This window comes from Mytilus galloprovincialis, chromosome 5, assembly GCF_965363235.1.
Source record: "Mytilus galloprovincialis chromosome 5, xbMytGall1.hap1.1, whole genome shotgun sequence".
NCBI lineage: Eukaryota > Metazoa > Mollusca > Bivalvia > Mytilida > Mytilidae > Mytilus > Mytilus galloprovincialis.
Window position 1 is genome coordinate 47,586,827 of NC_134842.1, and position 24,162 is coordinate 47,610,988.

Consider the following 24,162-nt stretch of genomic DNA (forward strand, 5'->3'; position numbering starts at 1 on the left):
GGTTATCATAAAATTATCTATGACTGTCACGTAACGGGTTTAATAGTTACAAACGTATTTGCTCAATGAAATAGAGGTAGGCATTTCATTTTATTTTTGTTTAGTAGTTACATCGTTCTCTTTAAGGAAAGTAAAAGACACATCTAGCTGGCCTTGTTTTATGTTTGCATTGACATGTAGAAATCAATTAAAACTGTTCAATGATAGAAAACTATCTTATCAAAATAACATACTTAGAACATACATTATAATATGTATGTGAACGTTTATAGTCGGGAAACTTGTAAATCAGTGTCGTAGTTCGTTATTGTCTGTGCAATTTTTTTTTTGCTTTTGTTGTTTTGTCATAATTGTCATAGCTTTTGGTTTCTCGTTTGAATCGTTTTGCATTTCACATGTCGGGTTCTTTCATAGCATACATCATGGGCTATGCTTATTGTTGAAGGATATTTGGACTTAGAATTAGTTTTTGGATTTGCAATCAGTTGTATACTTGCAATGTCAGCAATAAAAAAAAAAGGAAATATCTTGTAGTAGAATAATTCGCAGAATGAATTAATTGCTCATATTTAAATGAAATGATAAGATCTCAAATTGGGGCTATTTTTTCAAATAATGCACATTGTACTTTAATTTAAAAGTTTGAAAGAGCAAATCCAAATTAGTTTGACAAAACTCACTAATAGTATCAATTGATTATGAATGTCTGAAAGACTAATGGTGTCTGGACATGAAAAACGATGTTGTTGGTAAATGTATAATAGTTTTTTTTTCTTTCTTTTTATATAAAATAATGATTCAAACGGGTATAGACATTAGCATTCGTTTTAAAACAGGATGCATTTAATATCATGTTTTTTTTCAAAGGTCATCTTATCAATGTTTGAGTCAGAAATAGACAGCATGATCATGTAAAAGGAGATAACCTATATCTAACGATTTTGAATGCTACTTGTCCTCGTTAGAAAATACCGATGTTGCTATGATGGTGTTTAAATTTGCTGTTTAAAAGCTTTAAAGTCATATGGCCTGAGTTTTATCAGTTTTTAATGTTATCGAAATCATTTGAATCAATGCATTTATATCTACTAAACAGGATACTGCCTGCGCGTATTTATATCTTTTACGAATATGTAACGTACTATCGTCAAATAATATTTATTCAGTGGTTATTGGTTAAAAATTTATTAAATTGCGAGTTAGATACCGACATTTAATGGATCGGGTCATTGATAAACAATCAACACATAGCACATGGAGCACGTGACAGAAATGTTTTAAATTATTATCTATTTTGTTTTTATGCTTTTCCTCGTTAGATAACTTTTTCCGAAACAGTTATTGATTGATTTAAAATTGATCTGAATAACTATTACCATGCATTGTTCAGTAGCCAAATTTATAACAAGAGGTACCATAACTAAGATCAATATTTTTGGTAACTTGTCAGAGAATACGTGTACTGGAAGATAATAATTCAATAGCAGTACATTTATGAAGATATTGATAATATAAAGCATTTTCTTTTACAGCAAATTTTAGTCATTCAAATATATAAAAAATAAGCAAACTGATTCCTAATGAGTAGTTTATATGGAATTCAACAAATTTAAATTATTGAAATATTGTCGTCATTCAAAGTTCAGGTTACATGTACTTGTACAGATTTAACTAAACTAAAGTTTGGGACTTTTTTGTTCCATTATCTCGTCAGCTTTTGTCTACGATTCTTTTACCTTGAGCATCAGACAGATAGAGGCAATGTTAACACGCGCATATGGTTATGTTTACATCTTAACATAATGGTTGTGATTGATTATAACTGTTGACTGAAATGATACACAATTATTGACACACTTTTAAAGACGAATGGTTGCCTTTCGCTATCTTGGAATGTATCAGACAGAGAACCTTAGGTCCAGATTTTCAATCAAGCTTAAGATAGCAAAATTTGATGCAGGAAGGTAGATAACTAATGTGAACTTTCATTTAAAAGAACAAATTTATAAGATAGTAACTTATAAATATTAAAAATTTTATAAGTGTAGATTATTTTACTTGATTTCTAATGTTTTTCAATTGGCATTTGAAGGGGAGGTAACTCTGAAACAGTGCATTTCTTGAAAGAATCTACATGGAATTTTCCTATTTTGTATTTAGCCGAAAAAAACGTACAGTGATCTTGTCTGATCTTTTGATATTCTCAAAGCATTTTGAAAAATCTTTCTTCTCGTATTTTATTTTACAATTCTATCATTTAGTTAAACTTTTAATCACAAAATGATTACAAATAGATAATTTTTATTTTATAGGCCTTATGGTCTTAGTAGTACTTTTAGCCTGTACAGCTGTTCTATTGATGTTTGTGATCTAATCCCAAATGTGCAAGTTGCGCTCTTATAAAATCTTGACTGACTAGGTAACCGTTCCGGACCGGACCAATCGAATATTAAAAAGTGTTTTTTTTGGTTTTCTTTTTGTTGTTGCTGTAATTTATTTTATATTTGCTTAATTAGTCCATAATTTTAAATTTCAGATGATGTATTCGTTATATAAACACAGGAGTAGAAATTTACCATCCACAAGCCAAAGGCATATACACATTTTGCATACAAACATAAAGATACTATTATTAAAGTGTATCTTTTCAAAAACAAGCAAGTCAATAAAGAACATTATTTTCGATAATACAATCGAGAATAACGACGAACATTAAATATTTTCAACGCATTTCTCTTTTGTTATCACTAAGTAAACAAACATGTACAATATCAGCAAAATACTAAATAATACTTACATTTGTTCATGATGTGTTAAACAAATTTTATTCAACTGACACCTCCCCGCCCCCGGGAACATTTTATTTTTTTTTATTTTAACAGCGATCAGTATTCTGTATTTCTTGAAAATTTCAGCATTCAATGGAACGTTTATAGCTTTTCAATAGTGGTTATTATTTCATTTATGGCCTTTGAAACTTTTTAACTCTGATATATTTTCAAATTCGTTTGCTGTGACCGTGACTGGTATTACGTATGTGATCCAACTAACTTTGAACTTGTTCAGTAAAAAAATCGTGTTCTTTCTCAACTAATAACACAAGCTAATGTACTGACATTTTGTTAGACAGTTTGGCTGCAATAAACCAATAAAGGAAACTGTCAAAGATAAGGCATGTAAGGCATTCCCAGTTTTAGAAGTTAATATGTGTAATACGTTGTTTAGAACTTTCAAATGTTGACATTTAACTTAAATTCAATTTTTAACTTGCATTCAGAAATTAAATCAATGTTCTATTTTCTTAAAACTTCACATATAACATGAAGTATCATTTGGTAAGCTTGAATTTCCTTCTTATAAGTGTTACCTCAGTTTCATAGCTTTTTCTGCAAAAAAAAGTCTTAAGCCTTCAATGACTCTAACTAGGCTTGATGTATAATTGATTGGTATATCAAATGACTTTTATGTTGTGTTAACTGCACTATCTTTTATGTTGTGTTAACTGCACTATCTTTTTACACTTGAATATAAATGTAAAGCTGTTAACCATTTTCCTAGGATTAAAACAGTTCGTAAAATGGAGTTGATCTTAAACACGTTTAAATCATATAGATAATTACATTAATGTCAGATCATCATTATCATGCATGCTAGATATATTTCTGCAACCATTCTGGGTGTTTTTTTAAATATCGAAATAATGTAGTTTATATTATATTTTTTCCCTACAAACCTTAGTTATAAGAATCTTTTCTGAGAAGACCTCTACGTGGTAAGATTTGGGCAACACCAATGACGACCGAAGGACCTCGCTGGCTGACATTCTTAGCAATCATGTGAGTTTATAATCTCTGGGATGAAAATATTGTGCACATCGTATATAAAACCCATTTGACATAACACGTCATTGCATAAACACACTTTGTCATGACCACAATGTAAATGTATGAGATCTTGATTATTCCTTTTTAACACAATACGATTTTTGTTTGCCTATACTACAGTTATTGTACCAAAGACGCTATCGTTATAACGATTATTCTGCAGGCAAAAACTAATCACTGATCATTCAAATAAACATCAAAAGTGTGTCACCAATCAGTTAGTCTTTTAATTGGGAGGTCAACGATCAGACTGACTACACAGAGCATTGACTGATTGATTATTCGTCACAATATTACTCTTGTATTTTACGAAGTCATAGTGAATGATGCTTTCCCTAAAAGTTCTTTTAGTAACACAGCAACAACATGTTCTTAAAATATGCCTGAAATATTATTGTTAATCACCTCACGTTTTTATTTTTTTTCTACTGTTTGTTTGTTTTTGTTTGTTTTTTTTTTTTTTTTTTGTTATTCTTGTTACGTAATTTTACTTTTGTATGATGTGTTTTTATTTTTAGTTTCGATCTTTTTCCCAAAGCTTAATCGGTCCGTTTTGTTAACTATATTTTTGGCTTCTTCTGACTCTATTTTATTCTGGTGCAAGATAATTGGTACCGTTAATTTTATTACAATACTGATTAACCTCTATTAAAACGTGTTTTTGTATATAAACAGGCTGAGAGCATATAATTGACAGAATGTTAAAAAGCTGGGAATCTAAAGTGCTGCAAAACTTAAATTCATCTTCAAATTTACCTAGGTATTAGAGAAAAATCAAACTTATAAGAAAACCAATCCACTTTGAAAAGTACAAATATCCCATGACAGTACATATGTTTTTATAAAGATAATATGTATTGACACAGAATGAACAGTTGTTGCCCATTCTTTTGATGTATTTGAGTTTTTGATTTTGTCATTTGATAAGGAACTTTCAGGTTGAAATTGTCGCAGAATTCAGTACTTTTGTGATTCACTTTATCAAACAAAACTATACACAAAAAACCGCCTCTTTATACAATAAGTATGAGTTGCAAATAAATGTTCGTAGTAGCAATTTAACTAAAGAAATAGTTAAAACCTTTTCTTCAGTTACAAAAGTATCTTTACTGTCATACTGAAATACTTTACAGACAGAGGCACTGTAAAACATCGCAAACAAAATCTTCCGCATTTCTTTTCTTAAATTGACTCCCGATGTCATGAATGTATAAAAATATTTCGGAGTTGATAAAAATGTAGAAAAGAATGATATCAAGCAATTTCCATTAAACAAAAAAATATTGGCAACAGAATTAGCAAAATGATTTTTATAACAGGACGCAACACTATTTATCTTACTAACTTTGGTTAAAACATGTCTAAGATAATCTCATTTAATTTAAATAAATTTTATCACACCTAAGATCGTAAATATCTATCACATAACATACTATTTGTCCATACTGAGATACAAAAAATAGTTTACATCTAAGATTTTAAATGATTCAGTCTAAAAGGAAACATAGCTTTTAGTTAGCACGAATATGGTACTTATAAGCCTAATCGCCTATTATTGAATTGATCATGCTCTTGGTTCTTCATCATAGTTTTTTTGGCAATTTATCTACGCTTTAGTTTAACTGGATGTGACACTGTCTCCACTTTTCATGGAAAGGGAGGAGAGAAGTATGCATGGCCGGCGTGAAAAGTCATTGATATTGTAACCGAGGTTATTGGTTAATTGGATAAGAAGCCTACATTGGTCAGTGAAGCTGATATGGAGTTAATACAGTTGTAGTTATAAACGACAGACCAATCAAGGCTTGAACTGTTTGTAAGCAAACAGAAACATAATGACAAAATTCCGCTGACCAGAAGTGCACTGCTTAATCACATCAAACGAGCTGCATATCAAGGTGGTTATAAATGGGAACAGGTAATCACACATGAACAACATCTTGTAAGTCCGGGCAATTGGATATGGATAATACCCGATTAATGAGACCGCAGATGAGTTGTGGATTCCTCATTGGGCAAGTTGTCAGCCATTGCAGCATCGTGCCAGGAGTTACATAAATGTAAAAGCATGAAAACGTGTTTTGGTAGATGCAAGTCCTAAAAAACTGGGTTGACACGTACAACATTATGTTTTTGAAGAAGTTAAAAGAAAATATGGTACAATTCTACTGTAACATTAATCGACCTTCCTGCATGTTTCATATACTTAAATATATTCCAAACGGACATTTTTATAGCATGTTATCCTAACCACTATTATTTTACTGATTGAATGATTTTACAACCCTAACCGGTAGTGGTGATTCATTTTTCCAATTTGTGTATTTTGAACATATTTGTATGTAATTTTATTGTGTTGAAATAACCTATATTACATGAACAAGGTTTTGATTTGTTTACAAAACTTCACGTATTTAGCAAAATAATGTCATGTAATGTATGTATTAAAAATGGCCACCATGAAAAAAACTGTGCTATATGTTGCCCCCCCCCTCTGATATGCTAAAAAAACACCATAAAGAACGTTTGTGCCTAATCCTATGCTTACATAATTTTTCCTATCTGTATTGCTATTTGTTTGTTTATTATTCATTATCTACATGTATATTCTAAGGGCAGTATTCTCGCAAAACATGTTTTATTAAAGAATTGAATGCTTCTTTTTGTAACTTTATTGGGGTGTAAAAGCGTTGACCGAAGTACATTCTAAAAATGTACGCACGGTCAACGCTTTTACAACCCTATAAAGTTACAAAAAGAAGCATTCAATACTTATAATTACATTTTTTAGCTATGATCACGAAAACACGAATTTTATATATTTTTTACTTAATTCATCTTTGCACTTTATTGTGGGACCACGTGTTATCCTGAATGAAAAGTTTTATTGAGCAATGCAATTGCTTAAGGAATAACATGTGATGTGCAGTTAGCCAATCAGAATAAAGTATTATAATGGAACATACATCTAATGTAATTATTCCACCGTGTTTTCGCGGCTGTCTCGAAAGAAAACATGCATCTAGCCTTTGTTAATATTTTTTTTTTTGTGTGTTTCGAAATTAAGTGTTAGTTATGTTTCGATGAACAAGTTGCATTATAGTTAAAGGACAAGATGAGGTCCCTTTTAAATTTGTGGCCTTTGACAGGGTTTTGTTTTTTTGCAGGTTGTTGTCTTTATGGCATATTCCTCGATTCAACTCTCTATTCTATAACAGTATTGTAACCCCGTCAAATGGTTGAAATTTACTCAATTTTCTGTTTGTAGTTTTCCGTTTGTCTGATAAAAATATAGCTTACAACAGAGTGAACTATTACACACATTTTTCCTACAAGTAATCTTCTAAAATTCATATGATTTCATGTTATTCCCACAACAGTCAAATCCGCAGTTTACATGGCAAAACATAGGTTTGAACAATACGGAATGCACAAATAAAAATTCCCATGCTAGAACATTGGAGCTATGCTTGAGCGACTAGTAATTGCCGTGTGTTTAAAAATCAACAATTTATTAAGTGACTGTTGTAAATGCATGCAACTTAAAAAGATGAATTTGTTGATAGAAAAGCGTAATTATAAATTGGTGATATACAAAAATATCATAGCCTTGAATAAACAATAACATGAATATCACCAAAGAATATAGAAAACGAATGACTGAGCAACAACGCCTCAAAACACTTCATAACAGGGTGTTATATAGTGTTCTACGGAAGAGTAGGCATATCTTGATCCACATGCGGCATCCGTTGTGTTGCACACGTAAGTAACATTTTGATAGAAGATATTCGGAGAATATGAGACGAAGATGTGGTTAATATGACTATTGGAACATATCCGTCGTCATCTGTGAAACAAATATTCAATGACGGTCAACCAACTCGAAGTAATTTGTGTAATATATGATTTTAACTTCACCATATGTATATTTATCATATGTTTAGTTCAAAATACAGCCATTTTGTATATTTAATAAAGGTTCTGTTTTCCAGTCTGTATCACTTACCCTGTATCGCATAATCCGTATCGCATAGCTAAACCCGTATCGCATACCCCGTATCGCATACCCCGTATCGCATAGCAAAATCTGTATCGCATACCTGGTGTTACTTCATAATTAGAATGACGTCAACGTTTTACCTTTGACGTCTAGTTGCTGTAGGCTTAAGAGAAAATTATTTCTATTAAAAAAAAAACTATAATAATTTTTTTCCAATAATTATTACTCAGTAACTTGACGAGCGATTTTTATATAAATAAAAAGTACAATGAGATGAAGAAATATCTGAAGTTTTATTGTTTATTTGGTCATAATTTTCGTGAAGTTTGTTTCCGAACAAATGCAATTTTTTAAGATTTTAATTTGGCTTCGAAAAATATATGATAAACAGAATAATAGATGTATCAGCTGTATCACCACTCGACCAATATCAACCCTCGGGACCGTCGGCCCTCGGGACCGATATTGGTTTCCCGTGGTGATACAACAAGCGATACGGATTTTGCCAATGTATTATTCTATATGTATGATAGCCCCTGAATATCATGTTAACTGGAATATGTAATCCGAATATGTTTAAATATTTTAGATTATACAATACATTACCAAGGTTTCTTTATATTATTAAACAGTCTAACCTTTAAATTGCAAATATGTTTCCAAATTTGCAAATTTAAGCAAATAACTAGACCTATTTTTTACTGTTATTGTACAATCCAAGATGGCGGTATACAATGTATCTACCTTTAAATTAGACAAGTACTTCTCAACTCGCAAGACTTGTTGAAATTTGAACATGTTACAAGGTCATTCTTGCATTCAAATGACACACCAAAAGAGTAAATGGACACTTTTTTCAAGTTCCAATATGAAAATTCTAAATGATCTTTATATCCACATGATCCAGTTGTCGTGAATATTTAGAATGGCACTCAAATGCTAATCCATAGTAAGGCATATCCGTTTAAAAATTTGTAAAATTTCTCAGCAAAATGCACTACATTTTATTTATATATGATGTTCGTTCATAGCTCCTTCTTGGCATGTTTACACATTATTTAAAATAACATGTTTAATATATCTTTTGCTTAGAGATATAAAAACCCTTATTAAAAAACCCTATGGCTTTCTTTGGGTTTTTTCTAAATTTAAAGCAAGGGTATTTAATTGTACTTTATCTTATGTTAATATAAGATGGCAGTAATTTCACTTCAAAACTATACCTTATTCCGACTTGTGCTGAAAATAACTTTAATTGAATATTAGAGCGTTCCAGTAATTGGTCCCGGTTTCTGGAAGTTTGATACTACAAAAAACATGTACTTCTGATCCATACAACAGGACACATGTGTCATCCTAATAAGTTTTTAAATATTATACAATTACTGTCTTTTGGTGAAGTAAATATGTGTTTTTATTGACTTTTGAAAAACATATATTCACTGTGGCCAACGGTTGAAGTGATTGTTACCAGGTTTTTTAATAGTCAAACAAACTAGATATTTACCGAAACAAAATATAGCTATTGTTTTTATTCTATGTTATGAAAGAGTAAAATATGTTTTAAAAAACAGCTACTTACCAAAACGTCAAATATTTTACAGTTATGCTACCCGTAATAGCACTGTAAGTTTTGCGCGGTGAATATGCCGTTTCAGCAGATGAATATGCTTTTTTTATTCAAAATCAAATACTATAATCTACTAAATTTCTATCAATATTGGATAAAAGTCTTTATGAATCAATGGAAACTTTAAACACAATTTCTACATTGATACCAAGTCCCTTAGCTTTCCTTTGATACCAAAAACTAACCAAATATTTTACAAAATGACAAAGAAACAACTATGCGTAGAACCTATGTTGTTAAAAATGTGTATTACTTTCTTGTGTGTTCTTTACGATCGGAGCTAAATTGGTGGTCCTATGACCATGTCGATCTTAGACACAATACAGGTTGTATGCCAGGTTAGACTATAAAGCCCGAATATGTTGACGTTTATTTTAGCTGTTCCAGTGATTTCATATTATCATACCTTTCTACTAAGAGTTGCTTTATCCACATTTATTCGAGCAAACTGATACATGTACAGTCGTTATTTTTTGTAACAGTTGAAAAAATAATTGATGCAAATGGTCATAATCTTTACAAATACCAATTAATCTCTGGGCAGTAGATATGTATTAACATAATGGGTTTGTCATATTTTTTGTTCCATCGAATGTATTTATATTTTCGTTGGTTTTTTTTAGGAATGACATGTTATTTCTTTATTTTGTATACGTAAAGTTCACAATAACAATTGCGATGCATTGTGTCTTAGAAATAATGCCTATGTGCAGTTTATATTTGTTCTCGTATTTATTATAAAGGATAACAAAGTTTTTTTAGGACAATCTCCAAGTTTCGGAAGCTACATTTAACACTTGGTTTATCTATTTGTTTTTAGATATACACATAATACATCATTGGTGATTTTTTTTCTCATATCCAATATCATACAGTTGTGCTGTGGATCTTCACGTAAGTAACCTCTGTGCACTGTGTTTAATTGTACCTCTTTGGTAGTTTTTTTTTTTTTCAAAATCACAAAATTCAGAGATGAACAATATTTGTCTCTATTTGTATGATTTTATTTTACATTTTTTACCACACAAAGAAAAACATACCTTCATTTATCATATTTATGACTTTCTAAAGATATAAAAGTTCATTTTACTTTGAAATTCGCAATTTTCATGCAAAATCGCAAAAAAAAATGTTTTTCAATTCTTTTCTAAACAATAACATAAATTATACAACTTTCAAACGGTCAGAGATATTTTAACCCAGTGTTGACAAATTGTTGCTTTATAATTAATATACATTTAAGAAAGTCATTTAAAAGAGAGCGAAAAATATGTTTCAGTAATCATATACTTATTTGTAATTAAAGGCCTTGCAATTTATATTCATAGAGAAAAACGTTTATCGTTGGTTATTGTTTGCAATTTCTATGTAACATAATTGAAGAAGAACATCGTCGATTGCAAAGGACAATAATGAAAATCGTAGATACCATAATTAAAACTGTGAATACCAGACGTGTTTTTCATCTACATAGGATGATAGGTGTCACTCAGTTTAAAAAAAAACAGGTCTAGGACATACAAAATAAGTTTATGATGGGAGACTAAACAGTCCCCTCGATTTGTATATGTCCCCTCAAGAGAATTGGGAATGCTCAAATATCAAAAACATCCGTTGCCCTTGCATATTCCGTAAGTCCACTTAGTTGATTGATGGTTTTAGTGATTTGGAATGCTCATCATTTACCTTCTATTCCACATTGCGAAAAACAACGTTAAGTTATGAGGCATGATTATTTGTCCCTGCTGTTGTATCGTTCGAACTTTGGATTGTTGCAAATGCATTTTCGCTGGTGACGTGTAGTGGACAATCAAATATAAATTAAAAGTGGTAAATCTTCAGCTACAGTTATGTTATTCCGATTCGTATGCATTACAAAAACTATAATACGCAAGACTTTGAAAATAATATTGCAAAATTTCATGAGATATTTTAACGCATATACCATGTACAATGTATACACCATATTAAAATGTGATGTCATACAGATCTGAAGATAAGCACTTTACTTTTATTATTCAAATTTAAATCACAACAACACGTTGTTTTTCAGGTGGATAGTGGTTTTTTTTCTCGATAAATTGTAGTAATAGAATATTGGTTGGCATAAGCAATTAAATATTAAATATGACGGCTCATTTATTAGTTCAGACATGTCAACATGAATAAAATTTAGACAAAAATGGTCAATTTATAATCTGGTTTGTTTGTTGCGGAGTACGTTCTTCGGATACAATACATTTATGTCATATGCGTTTTTATAGCAAAATAGTTGTAAGAGCTTTATTACCAAAAAGTAATTGAAAATAATCCATCTAGATCAACTTTGTCTAATGGTGTTAAAACCTTCGTTTCTTTATACATTTTTGTAATTTCAAAATATATAAACAGACAAATTTTATCAGATGAAAAGATAGAACTTACCAACAATTTCATAAACAGTGCAGTGAATATAAGTTCATGAAAGTCCAAAAGATAAAATAGTCATGCCGTAAAACAAAAATCGAAAAATCCATTTGTCCTATCAAAATAAATAAAAATAAGCAAAAAATCAATATTTTCAAAATGTGAGATGCAATGCAAATATCGCCGATATGGCTAAAACGTTTGTAAAATATTTCCATGTATATCTATCAAAATGAAAGAGCTAGATTAGACAAAAATAGAAATAATAGTTAGAGTGAAGCAAAATGAGGAATAACCTGATAACACACAGGAATTTTATGTCTTTTAATATTTCTTAAAGATTATATTAATTTTGTGTCAAAATATGATTGAATGTTGATAACATTTTGGGGAGGTTATAAAAATATAACAGTGACAAGGTAACACTATGACTGGAAAACCTTGTTGATTTCCACTAGTATGTTGGGTGTTTTTTTGTTGTTTTTTTTTAATTTGGGGGCTGGGGGTTGTAGCGAATATTTGATATCAAACACACGTTTATTTGTATATTTGCAGTAGAATGGAATGTTAAAATAGAACCTGTCATATTTGGCGAGGAAGCAATATTATCTTGTAAAGCACAAGCTTGTCGTCCTAATACGAGAAAAAAATGGATAGGAGGGAAAAAATACGACCTGTTAGGTTTTGATAACAATTCCACGAATCCGTCTAAATATAAAATGATGACAAGCGGCAACAGTGTCAATTTTGATATAATGATTATGAACTTTAGTGTCAGTGACACAAATTGTGAATACACATGTGCCTGTGGATTCTTACAATATACAAATAAGCTGAAATTAGAAAATCTTAACTTTATATGTAAGTATTTTGATTTCGCTAATCCTACATTTATGCATATTTATACTTCACCAGGTCTGAGGAATGCCTACAGTCAAACGGAAAAAATATGATAGCAAGATACATAAATACCGAGTCTTGTCACAAGTCATGGGACAAAAAGAAAAGCCTGTTACTCTATGAGAGTCTGTAGTTCTGTCATATTGACAACGTAAAGGAACATAAACAGACATTTTAAGTTAATGTGACATTAATTAAGATATAGCAATAAAACTCTGTAATGTATTTCGCATACATACAACACAACCGTCTACAAAAAAATTGTGTTTGCAAGACGCGCGCTTGTACATAGTACGAGAACTAAATATGACAGTTCTTGTCCATTCGTTTTTTATGTGTTTTGTCATTTGAATTTGCCTTGTGATTTGGGACTTTCCGATTTGATTTTCCTCTGAGTTCGGTATTTTTGTGATTTTACTTTTTTGGTTCAAACAAGACTCGTCTCTGCGTATGTGTACCTGTGCTGTTTGGATATTATTTACGTACACATCTCGTGTCCTCATTGTTTACATGACAATTTAATGATATTAATATTAAATAAGCATGTCAGCTATGTAAGTTAATTATGATCTTGTAGATCCTCCTGAAGTGAATAATGACCAAAGCACACACGAAGACGGCATATTTCATATAGATATAGTGATCCAAGTATTTCCATTACCCACATGTAGAATATTTTATCAGGTATGAACCACTGTTATTCGTTTTTAAGTTCTGTGGATAAATGTTAAACATGTATTGTTAATTTGCAATCAATTTGGGTATATATATATATACATGAAGTGAGGAGAGATCAACCTAGAAAAAGATGAAATCATTCATTTGTTTTTATGCCCCACCTACGATAGTAGAGGGCATTATGTTTTCTGGTCTGTAGGTCCGTTCGTTCGTCCGTCTGTTCGTTCGTTCGTCCCGCTGCAGGTTACATTTTTGGTCAAGGTAGTTTTTGATGAAGTTGAAGTCCAATCAACTTGAAACTTAGTACACATGTCATGTTCCTTATGATATGATCATTCTTATTTTAATGCCAAATTAGAGTTTGTACCTCCATTTCACGGTCAACTGAACATAGAAAATGATAATGCGAGTGGGGCACTTGGGACACATTCTTGTTATTTATTAATTTATTCTGTTTTATTTACGTCAATTTCAAAAGGTTTTGTTTGTATACGCAGGATGCATTTGATCTATGACACCATGTTAATACAAAATCAATAAAAAAGAGACGAGATGTTAAATAACATCAGAAAGACAACCATAAGCTTGGACGAAATGTCGGCATGTAAACGAAAATAATTTTGTTGTAAGGTAAACGGTAATGGAATACGGAAATATTTTTTTACAAAAAAATGTTGTTGTACATAGTACGACAACAAAAGTGAAAAGTTATAGACATACCAAACACTTTCAAAGCTGCGAAACTCACAAAGTCTGCAGCCGCAGTTCATCAATATTATAGTAATAAATATTATTTTTCATTCTCAATTTAATCTTGTATTTTGATATCAATGGATCTTTGTCTAAATTTCTATTTACAGGACGGTAATGAAATTCTGAACACAACTTCACTCGGCAAAAATAATGTTGGGGAAATAGTACTGTTTAAACTTAGAATAACCGATACAATAAACTTCAGGCGTAAGACCTTGGCAGTTACTAACATCACATGTCAAATCGAAACACAGACCTTTCATATTGCTGATTACAATATTGATTCAGTCAAAGGTAAATAACCAAACAAAAAATAGGCAAGCGAACAAGAAAATTACTACTGAGAAAATGAAAAATTCAGTTTTATTGTTTTTGTTTTATGGTTACGTGGTTAACTATTTAATGGCATTACACATTTTATATTTATTCAAATATGAAAAAGGCTTTGTTGAACTATTTTGTAGACAATGTTTATATCATATTTGTAGATAGTGTCATTATGCTAGATACAATTAGCTCAGTAATAAAACATTGAAACGGGTGTTTAGTGTTTATTAACCTTTCTCTTTTAAGTAAACCATATGAGGTTTGAGTGTATTGGTGTTTTTCCTTGTGATAAGTCTCAAAATAACCCGGCTTTGTTCAAAAAATCAAAAACTATGGAAACTATTATAATTCCAATGGTAACACTAATTAAAGACATTATAAGTATAAGAAGACATGGTATGATTGCAAATGAAACAACATTCCCCCAGAATACAAATGACGTAAAGTTAGCAACTACATATAGGTCAGCGTGCAGTCCTCAACAAATAATGCATAGCATGCAATAAAATGTTAACTTGCATGGATGATGTGTATTTTTTTACTATGATTCATTAGAGTGAAAATAATTCACATTAATTATGTGCGGTAAGTAAATGATGTTGAAACAAAGAAAGTGAAAGTTGTTTTTTAATGATTAACTTTTAATGTTATATATTTTAGTCCAGTTTTAAAGCAGATAGAAGTCGTGTATAAAGAATTTGATTTATTAAAATAATGTGCATGTTGTATACCACATTCAAATGTTCAGCGAGACATTTAAAATATATTGTCTAACGTTTTCCTCAATCAAACGTTGTGTTATTGTATGCACTATTCTTTATCTCTGATGCATTAACTTTCGTTCTACAAATTTAGTGAAAAAAAGTTCAGTTTTGTTGGGTAGAAATCAACAATTATATATCAATTCATTAGTACACATTTAAAGTAAAATTTACAGAAATGTTTTATGCGACCAAATGACGATTTAAGGCTGTTTATCTTATTTATCAAAAAAACGTTTTGAAGTAAGTTCTACAATGTCAGACTTTTTGTATTGAAAAATTATATTGTTCAATTTGATTGATTTTTGTTTCTCTAAAATTCAGTGGTGGAAATAACTGAAAACTCCTTGTCAATTTAACGCGTTCATCGCTTGTACTGTGTTCATAGACTTGAACCACTTGACAAACTAGTCTATAAAAATATGCAGATTTTTGTTCGTTTGATTATTGATTGATTGATTGATTTTATAAAACCAGTTTCATTATGCTATTTCGTATAAGTCAGTTTTTATTAGGGGGAGCTATAGTGCCCGCAGTGAACCATCGACCTTCGGTAGAAGAACTATCAATCCGATTCAATTATGATTGAGATTAAGCTCAGTGCTGACAATGTAGTGTTACAGTCTTCCGACTACTCGGATCAACAAGCCACAGAGACCCCCTCTCCACCCCCGTTCATTATGTTTGTATGATGTTGACTTCCGTTTATTACTGTACAGTTATTTTTCTAGTTCAACGAAGATCTATGTATTTTGATGGGAGAGACTTTACATTAAAACATAATATAACCTTTTTTAAAGGCAATGATATTGTATTCAAGACTATGCATAAGTTGCTAATTGTGGGCCTTTCTGCAGTTTTGTTGGTCTTGCTGCTTATTGGATCAGTGATAGTATTAAGGCGTAAGTATTCACAAAATATTTAATTTTAATCTCAACCTTGTAAAGTGCTAATTGTGTTTAATTATTCGTATAAATGTCAGATTAAGCTGTGTACATATACTAAAATAAATAGTATGCTACCGATGAGTTTATCTGTATTAGCCTTCACAAGGAGCGCTCACAAAAGACAGGGTACATACATAACATGCAATGTTATGAGCTACACATTTGCTAGATGACCAACCAAGATCAAAGTTATCAATGTTCATCTTCTTCTGAGTGCGTTGAAACTTTATATTAGATGTTATTGATACATTTAGAAGGAAGCTAGTATATTATATTTTTCGCGTTACCTTATTCATCTTAATAAGTTATAAGTCACCTATTTCAAAGCGTAAGCGTTGACACACCTGTTCGCAAATGTTCATCACAGTATGTTTAGGGTTTTGTGACATTTCATATTTTTGGAATTTGTATACACATACTCGTTTTCTGTTTTCATTTTAAAGTTTTTTTTAAAGCTTCATAAAATTCAACCTTTAAAATTACCCGCCTTTACCATAATTTATTAATATATTTTGATGGACTATTTATTGCAGTACATGGAACACCTTCAAAATACCTATTACAATTTATCGATACTTCATTGGTATCTCAATCATAAAATGTCATTGTGCACAGCGTATCTTTTTATTGCTTTTTCTATCCTCATATTTTGATGGATTTTTTAAAATATTATATGCTTTGCTACAGTTTTATCAGGAGCATACGTATTGTTTTGTGACACAAATCTCTCCAAACACTTTTTCCATATCCTTAACATTAAAGTTTTTGTTTGTAATAATATCACATTACATAAACTGCTATATTCAGGAATTAAGTATTGACAATTTTCTTAAATTTATTCCAACGATACTAACTAGATGCATTCTGTTATTTAAGAAAACTTACATTACTGTACATTACTGTACTTTAAATTGCTGGTGTGCACAAAACTTCTCCGTAAATTAACAACATCTCTTTGAGCAATGCCGAGTGTCAAAGTTACTGTGAAACTACCTACATTAACCATGACAACGTTATACCAGAAATAACAAACTTCATTGCAAATTTAAAAAGGGGAAGTTCTTACAATCTTATAATAACAACAGTTTCACTTAAAGGAACACATGAAAAACAACTGCCTTGGTGCAGGGCATTTCAAGACGGATTTTTCTAAACAATCTCAAACTTCAACTTGTATGTTTTTTTTTATTGTTTTCCCTTGTATATTGTCTGGGGTTAAAATTTTCAAACTTGCTCATCAAAGTCAGTTTGTAAAGATAAATATGCAGATTTTGTATAAGCTGTGATACTGTAAGGATTTGATTAATTCTTGAATCAGTAAAATTCCAAAGGACTTGAGTTTTTTAAGTTTATATAAAGGTTAAACTCTGTAAGCTAAGTTTGTCAATAAGACTTAAGTAATGTACTTTGTAAATAAACTTGTAAATATATATTGCATTATTAAGTTGACTTTCCCACAGGATAGATTTTCGTGTCATAGTATTGTTATAACTGTCTATCTTTATCGTTGTCGTCCCCTCACAAATTTTAAGAACAGCAGTGTTGAATTTTTTTACATTATATGGATTAGTACAGCCTGTTTAGTTCTGATATATTGAATGCGGTCTTAAATAATCAAATTTGGATTTTAACAGTTCATTTTCACAAAATATATTTTGTGGATTTTTAGTAGTATTTAGAAACAAATAGTTACAAATGGAATTAAATATATGTGCATTTATAAGGGAAATTGGAATAACTTTTCTTTCAAAATGAATAAACGTGATTCGTCTGATAGGAAAATTTGTTTTGGATTTGATAGACCAAAACTATCAATGGATACGTGAAAAGAATTAAGTACAAATGTCTTATCCGATCCAACGCCTAAAATGATTGAAATGCAAATAGAAATTCAGGATTTAACTAAATAGTACAAAACCCTTCAAGAAGACATTTCAAGTGTCCTACACCACAAACAGCATCGATTCCGTCAGGCTTTAAACCTTCTTATAATCAGGGATCCTTTGAAATTGAAAAGCCAGCTGTTCAATCGAGGAATTATGGTTCTGTTTCTAGGGAAGAATCAGCAATTCAGTTTTTAATGGTATTCGAGTGTAATAATTGGAAGGATAATCAGAAAGCACTGTTTATTGCGACAAGCAGGAGTGATAATTCGCAATGTGTTTTAGCTGATATTGGTCCGATTACGGATATATATTATTAACAGATTTATGAAGTACTAAATAGTAGACTTGGGACGAATTATTGAACACAGTAAAGAAGAATATCCGGAAGAGAAAAGCAATGTCTGAATTAGGATATTATTTCGTAGACTTATTGGCATACAAACCCAATATATCGGGCCACTTGGTTATAAAACTTTAGTCAGTGCTCTGAGTACAACATGTGTGCACGAAACACCAAATCCAATAATTGTATTGGTTAATTTCTGAGTCTGAGTACGATAACTGTGCTTTTTTACAACCAGGATAAGTGTCAAGCAGTGTTTATTGCATTGATGCATTACTACTGCGGATACAAGTTTGCGTAAACATCAAGCTGATCTAAAGACACAAGAAGATACAGATAAGTTACTTGTTGACATTGACGCGTTTTAAATGGCAAATACACAGAGGAATAGAGTCAAGTGTACGACTTTTGTGGAACATCTTTTCAAATTGAGACACTAGATTGTGTGTTCAAGAAACTGCGATCTATAATAATTAGTCATACTATTTCACTACATATTATATATACATAATAATAGTATTTTTCATTAAAAAAAATAAGTATTACGCAAAGACAATGCATTTAATAACACTACAAACCATTTCACTATAAAAATATCAACTGGAATATTTTCTTTAAAAGCAATCCCTTCTTCAACTCTTACTTTAATAAATCTATGTTAGATATTAAATCATTTCAGTAATCATTTACAAAATTTCTGTCTGGAGACTTTTGGTTATGGGAACCTCGAATATTTCCATACTGGAAATGCAGCTAAAAGATACGACACAGAAGATGATTCGTATAGAGCGATTTTGGGTAAATGAACAAAGTTGAGCCAGTGGGTATTCATTAAAAGATCGATCCATTTTTTGTAAAGATAGTTCTCTTAATTGAATTCTAGGAGGCATTTTAGAAGATATGAAACACGTATTACTTATTTCCATAGAATATACGTTTTGGATCAGATAAAATTAGGGATGTAAGGATATCAAAATGTACTCGTACCCACTGCTAATATTTTACCGGAAGACATGTTACTGCTTACATTTTGTTTTTAATTATAGTTAGATATATATTTGCTATCATCTGGATTTGTGTGTAAAAAAATATTTAGATTAGATAATGTTAAGTTAGTTACCATGTTAAAAATGCAATAAAATGTGTTAAAAGCAGGTTTTACTTCACAATCACGACTTTTTTTACCGTTTAAATATGTGTCAGTTTCAACAGACAAGCCAAATCTTTAGATAACAGAAAAGTAGTACAATCTGTATATTCCCTATTATTTCCCGTTCCTGATTGTGGTATTTTTGACTGAGTTTAGACTTGTACACCGAGTGGGAAAATGATGGACATGCAAACTCACAGATAGTTAAAGAACTGACAACGCCATGGCTAAAAAAGAAAAAATGAAACAGACAAGCAATAGTACACAAGAAACAACATAGCAAACTATAGATAAAGCCAAACGAACCCCACCAAAAACTATGGGCGATCTCAGGTACTCCAAATGGTAAGCAAACACTGCTTTCGTATGGTATCTGTCATGGTATTAAATCCACGGTAAATTGTCTAATTCGGTAGGTCACATTCGTGGAAAAGGAACGGGATTGTAGTTACGACATTAGGAACATATCTGATATCATCTGCGAAACCGATATTCCGTCACGGAACATGCATTGAAGGAGACATTTTCTATGTCGACATTCCCGATTTCGAAGCTTTTAAAGGAATTACGGTTGCGTTTGTTTTTGGTTGTTACCTTGATTTGTATTTTCTTTCAAAATTATTATGACGCCATCACAAAGTTGAGGTGACATGTTGTTATTGTTCCGTTCTTTTTTACTTATTGTTTTTCTCCCACACTTTTAGTACAAGCTTTTCTCAGAATTGCATGGATCAATCTTGATGGAAATATGCTATAATGTGTAATTGTGCACCTTACTTTCTAATGTGCAAGATGGCCACGGTTATCATGGCACCTATATATAGATAATAAAAATCTTTAATTATAAGATCTTCTTTGATTAAACTTTATGGAAATGTGACCTGGTATGTCTAGATGTGCAGACAGTATTAAGCAATCTCAAAATAGCCGCCATTGAAATGGAAACAAGCGAGAGTTTTACATTAACCCTATGGAAAAACACATTAAAGCAGCATTTTCTTAAACGAATATTTTATCAAACTCAATCAAACTACATGAATATGTAACATTGCATTTAATTACGATGCAGTAGTTTTTGAATTTTCATAAAAGGACACCGTTATTATGGCAACAGCAAAAATGTAAAAAATTCCAAAATGCTTTAAACTATATGAAACTTAGTATAAATGGCCACGGTCAAGTGAAGATGACCCTTTATACTTCGGAATTTTCTATAGGCGCCGTTGCCAGGGACACTAAAAAAAGTTATAAATTTGAATTGCCCCAAATTTCCTGAGCATTAACAGACAAAATAATGTGATGGATTTGTGTACAATTACTGTTTAACATTTCACAATGTCTCAAGTTTAGTTGCAATGTGATTATCAAAATCTTTATTTAGTTTTCGCGAAAAGTATACACGATTGCGACTCTAAAAAAGGTATACAATTCCATCAGGCAGAACTGATCTAAGAAGTAAACGACTTTAATATAAGGTTCGGTTTGGTTATAAGGATCACAATGTTTTCTACATAATATTACGTGGATATAAGATGTGGAATGAGTGCCAATGCGACAACTCTCCGTTCAAGTAAGAATTTAGAAAAGTTAACCATTATATGTCACATTACTGGCTTCAACACGAAGTTTTTGTTTACACCGAACAGCAAACTATAAAGGGCCCAAAAATGACTAGTGTCATTTAAACAGCAAAACCAACGGTGTACAAACACAAACTAGAAATACATATGAACCACATAAAAAAATAAAAACCACTGGTAATCACGTTCCTGACACTTGCGTCGGGTTTGAAAAGTTTTAATATTAGGTACCAACATTTATCCTTAAGTCAAATTTTACTGAAATAATAGTGTAACAATACAACATAAAAAGACACGCTTTAAATTAACAGTTGAATCGGTTTAACTCTTTCAAAATAAAAATTCAAATTGTTAGTCCCTGACTCCATGTCGTCGATATCGAAATCTTAAGCAAACCAGGAAAAGCTAAATACTAAATAAAGATAATTGTAACCAGGTACGGTAAAACATAATATCTTCAACTGAAATAAAATATCCAATTTGGGAACTTTCTGGGAATGAAAATGAAATATATTGTGTAAAACGACGAAGGCCCGGATAAAAAAGGCATATAAAATGAATAAATGCCATCCTGTTATCTGCAAATTAATAAGAGTGAGTGAGTTTCATTAAGTTCTTACGTAGATCACAGGTTTCTTTTGGGAATATTTAACATGTTCTACGTTCTCTGTCACACAACTAATATGCTTACACTTATATATATATATATATATATATACGTCTGAACCAGTGAAAACTCTACAACAGATTTATCCATATGATCACCAGCAGTGATGGTTATACATGGCTGTGTTCATTTCTGTATATACAACTCGTCTAAACATCAACCCAACAATGTTAGATCTGTAAATGTGCTTTCGAAAATCGTTTGTTCTTCCCTCGCCGGGAATCGAACTCATGCTACTAAAATTTCGTGACATCAAATCGCCTGCACTGTATCCGGCGCGTTAGACCACTCGATCACCTTGGCTTGAAAAATAAAGCCTCCGGTAGCCGCGTGTTACCTTTCCTCGTCAGTTTTAATCTAGTGTCGTAATACAGTACATGTTATATAAGGCATGAAGATGATATTTTTACAGATCAGCTGAATTATCTAGAGTAAAGGATCCTACAAATTAATGTAAGATACAGTCACAGAAATAATTATATTTATAAGTACGTCTGAACCAGTGACAACTCTACAACAGATTTATCAATCGGATCACCAGCAGTGAAGGTGATACATGGCTGTGTACATTTCTGTATATACAACTCGTCGAAACATCAACCCAACAATGTTGGATCTGTAAATATGCTTTCGCAAATTTTGTGCTCTTCCCTCGCCGGCATTCGAACTCATGCTACTGAGATCTGTGATATCGTGACACCAAATCGCATTGTATCCGGCGCTCTAGACATAAATGTTTACAGCAGTTCCAGTTTAAAAGCAACACTTTAAGGATGTTAACCCCTGAGAAGTCAAAAATTTCTAGAATTAAACTTTTTTTTCTTAACCTGATTATTGGGTTTATATGACTGTAAAAAAATAATTGTTGGAGGAAAAAATCATATGGTGGTGCGCTTCCTTTTGCTACGCTTCCTTTTGCTACGGCCTTCTGAAAGTACCCAATTTTAATGATTTTTCTATTTTTCATTAATTGTTACCCATTTTTGGGATATTATCGTGAAAAAAATCACAGTTCCACAATTGAACTTTTTTTCATACTCTCAATAAAGATGAGGTCTAGAATAGGTGTTAATACAAACAAGTTTTATCATATTTTGATGCTTTTTCGTGTCAAATCTACCATGTCATCAATTTTGTTAATTTGTGATTTTTCTCGGTTTAAAGAACAAAATGCATATTATTTCAACTTTTTTGTTATAAATGATTGAAAAAAAATACATATCTAAGAAATTCGAAAAGAAAAGTTATATGGGATGTTTATGTTTCTGGTTAAATCCTTTTTTGTACCCCCCACCCATTTTACTGAATATTGCACTAAAAAAGACTGACTTGATTAGTAATAAAATTTTAAAATTTCATTACTCAAAAACTACTTATTGGAAATACACAATTTTTTCACAGAGTTAAGTTTGATTATCAATGATAATGATAATTATCAAATTTATTGTTTTTTTCCACTTGTATCACATGTATTTGAACGAGATTTCAATGAGACTAAATGAGACTGAAATGTCAGAAGAATATATCCTTAATGAATTTAACGAACTTTAAGTAAAACTGATAAGAGAATGCAAGGTGTCCCGTTTTAATTTCAAACTAGCTAAAATTTGTGAAAAAAAACCCGTATAATCGTTTTGATTTGATTGTTAACCTTGTTTACTAGTTTGTTTTTAACCAAAAGCAATATAGCTTATATATGTCATAGAAATATTTGACTTCATATTAGTGCAGGCATTTTAAAAAAACAGTAAGAAGCCAGAATACACAATTAACATTATACAATGTATATATTTTAAAATGTGTGGTTGATGTGACCAATGGTATTCAAGGAGAAATGTATTTCCCCAATTGGTCACATCTAACATTATACAATGTATATATTTTAAAATGTGTGGTTGATGTGACCAATGGTATTCAAGGAAAAATGTATTTCCCCAATTGGTCACATCTATGTCTTGGATTTTTTTTTTTCAGGAAAGAAAAATAAACACAAGCGAAGAAAGAATAAAGAAAAAGAAACAATGGCAGAGATGCCATTCCTAAAAACAACCATAATCGACCGGAATGACAAATGAATGATATGTCATGACCGTAATTTAAATGATATATAAAAGTTTTAAAAGATGGGCACTTTTTGTGTGTAAAATCTGTTTATTAGGGTTTTTTTTATGTATTATGTTACGCGATTGCTTCAATATAAGGAAACATATTTTTAAAAATACATATATATCCCCGTTATACAATGAA

General features: G+C 31.1%; 1 protein-coding gene across 2 annotated transcripts; it reads left to right on the forward strand.

Annotated features, from left to right (window-relative positions):
* LOC143074577 (uncharacterized) lies at nt 1-24,162 on the forward strand. Of its 2 annotated transcripts, XM_076249969.1 has the most exons (8): nt 1-76; nt 3,739-3,836; nt 10,338-10,411; nt 12,479-12,784; nt 13,401-13,507; nt 14,362-14,548; nt 16,143-16,244; nt 23,890-24,162. In XM_076249969.1, the coding sequence occupies exons 2-8, from the start codon at nt 3,793-3,795 to the stop codon at nt 23,988-23,990; spliced, it is 921 nt and encodes a 306-aa protein (XP_076106084.1). In that variant the 5' UTR covers nt 1-76; nt 3,739-3,792; the 3' UTR covers nt 23,991-24,162. The 2 variants fall into 2 exon arrangements, with proteins under 2 accessions (XP_076106084.1, XP_076106085.1); XM_076249970.1 differs by lacking the exon at nt 10,338-10,411.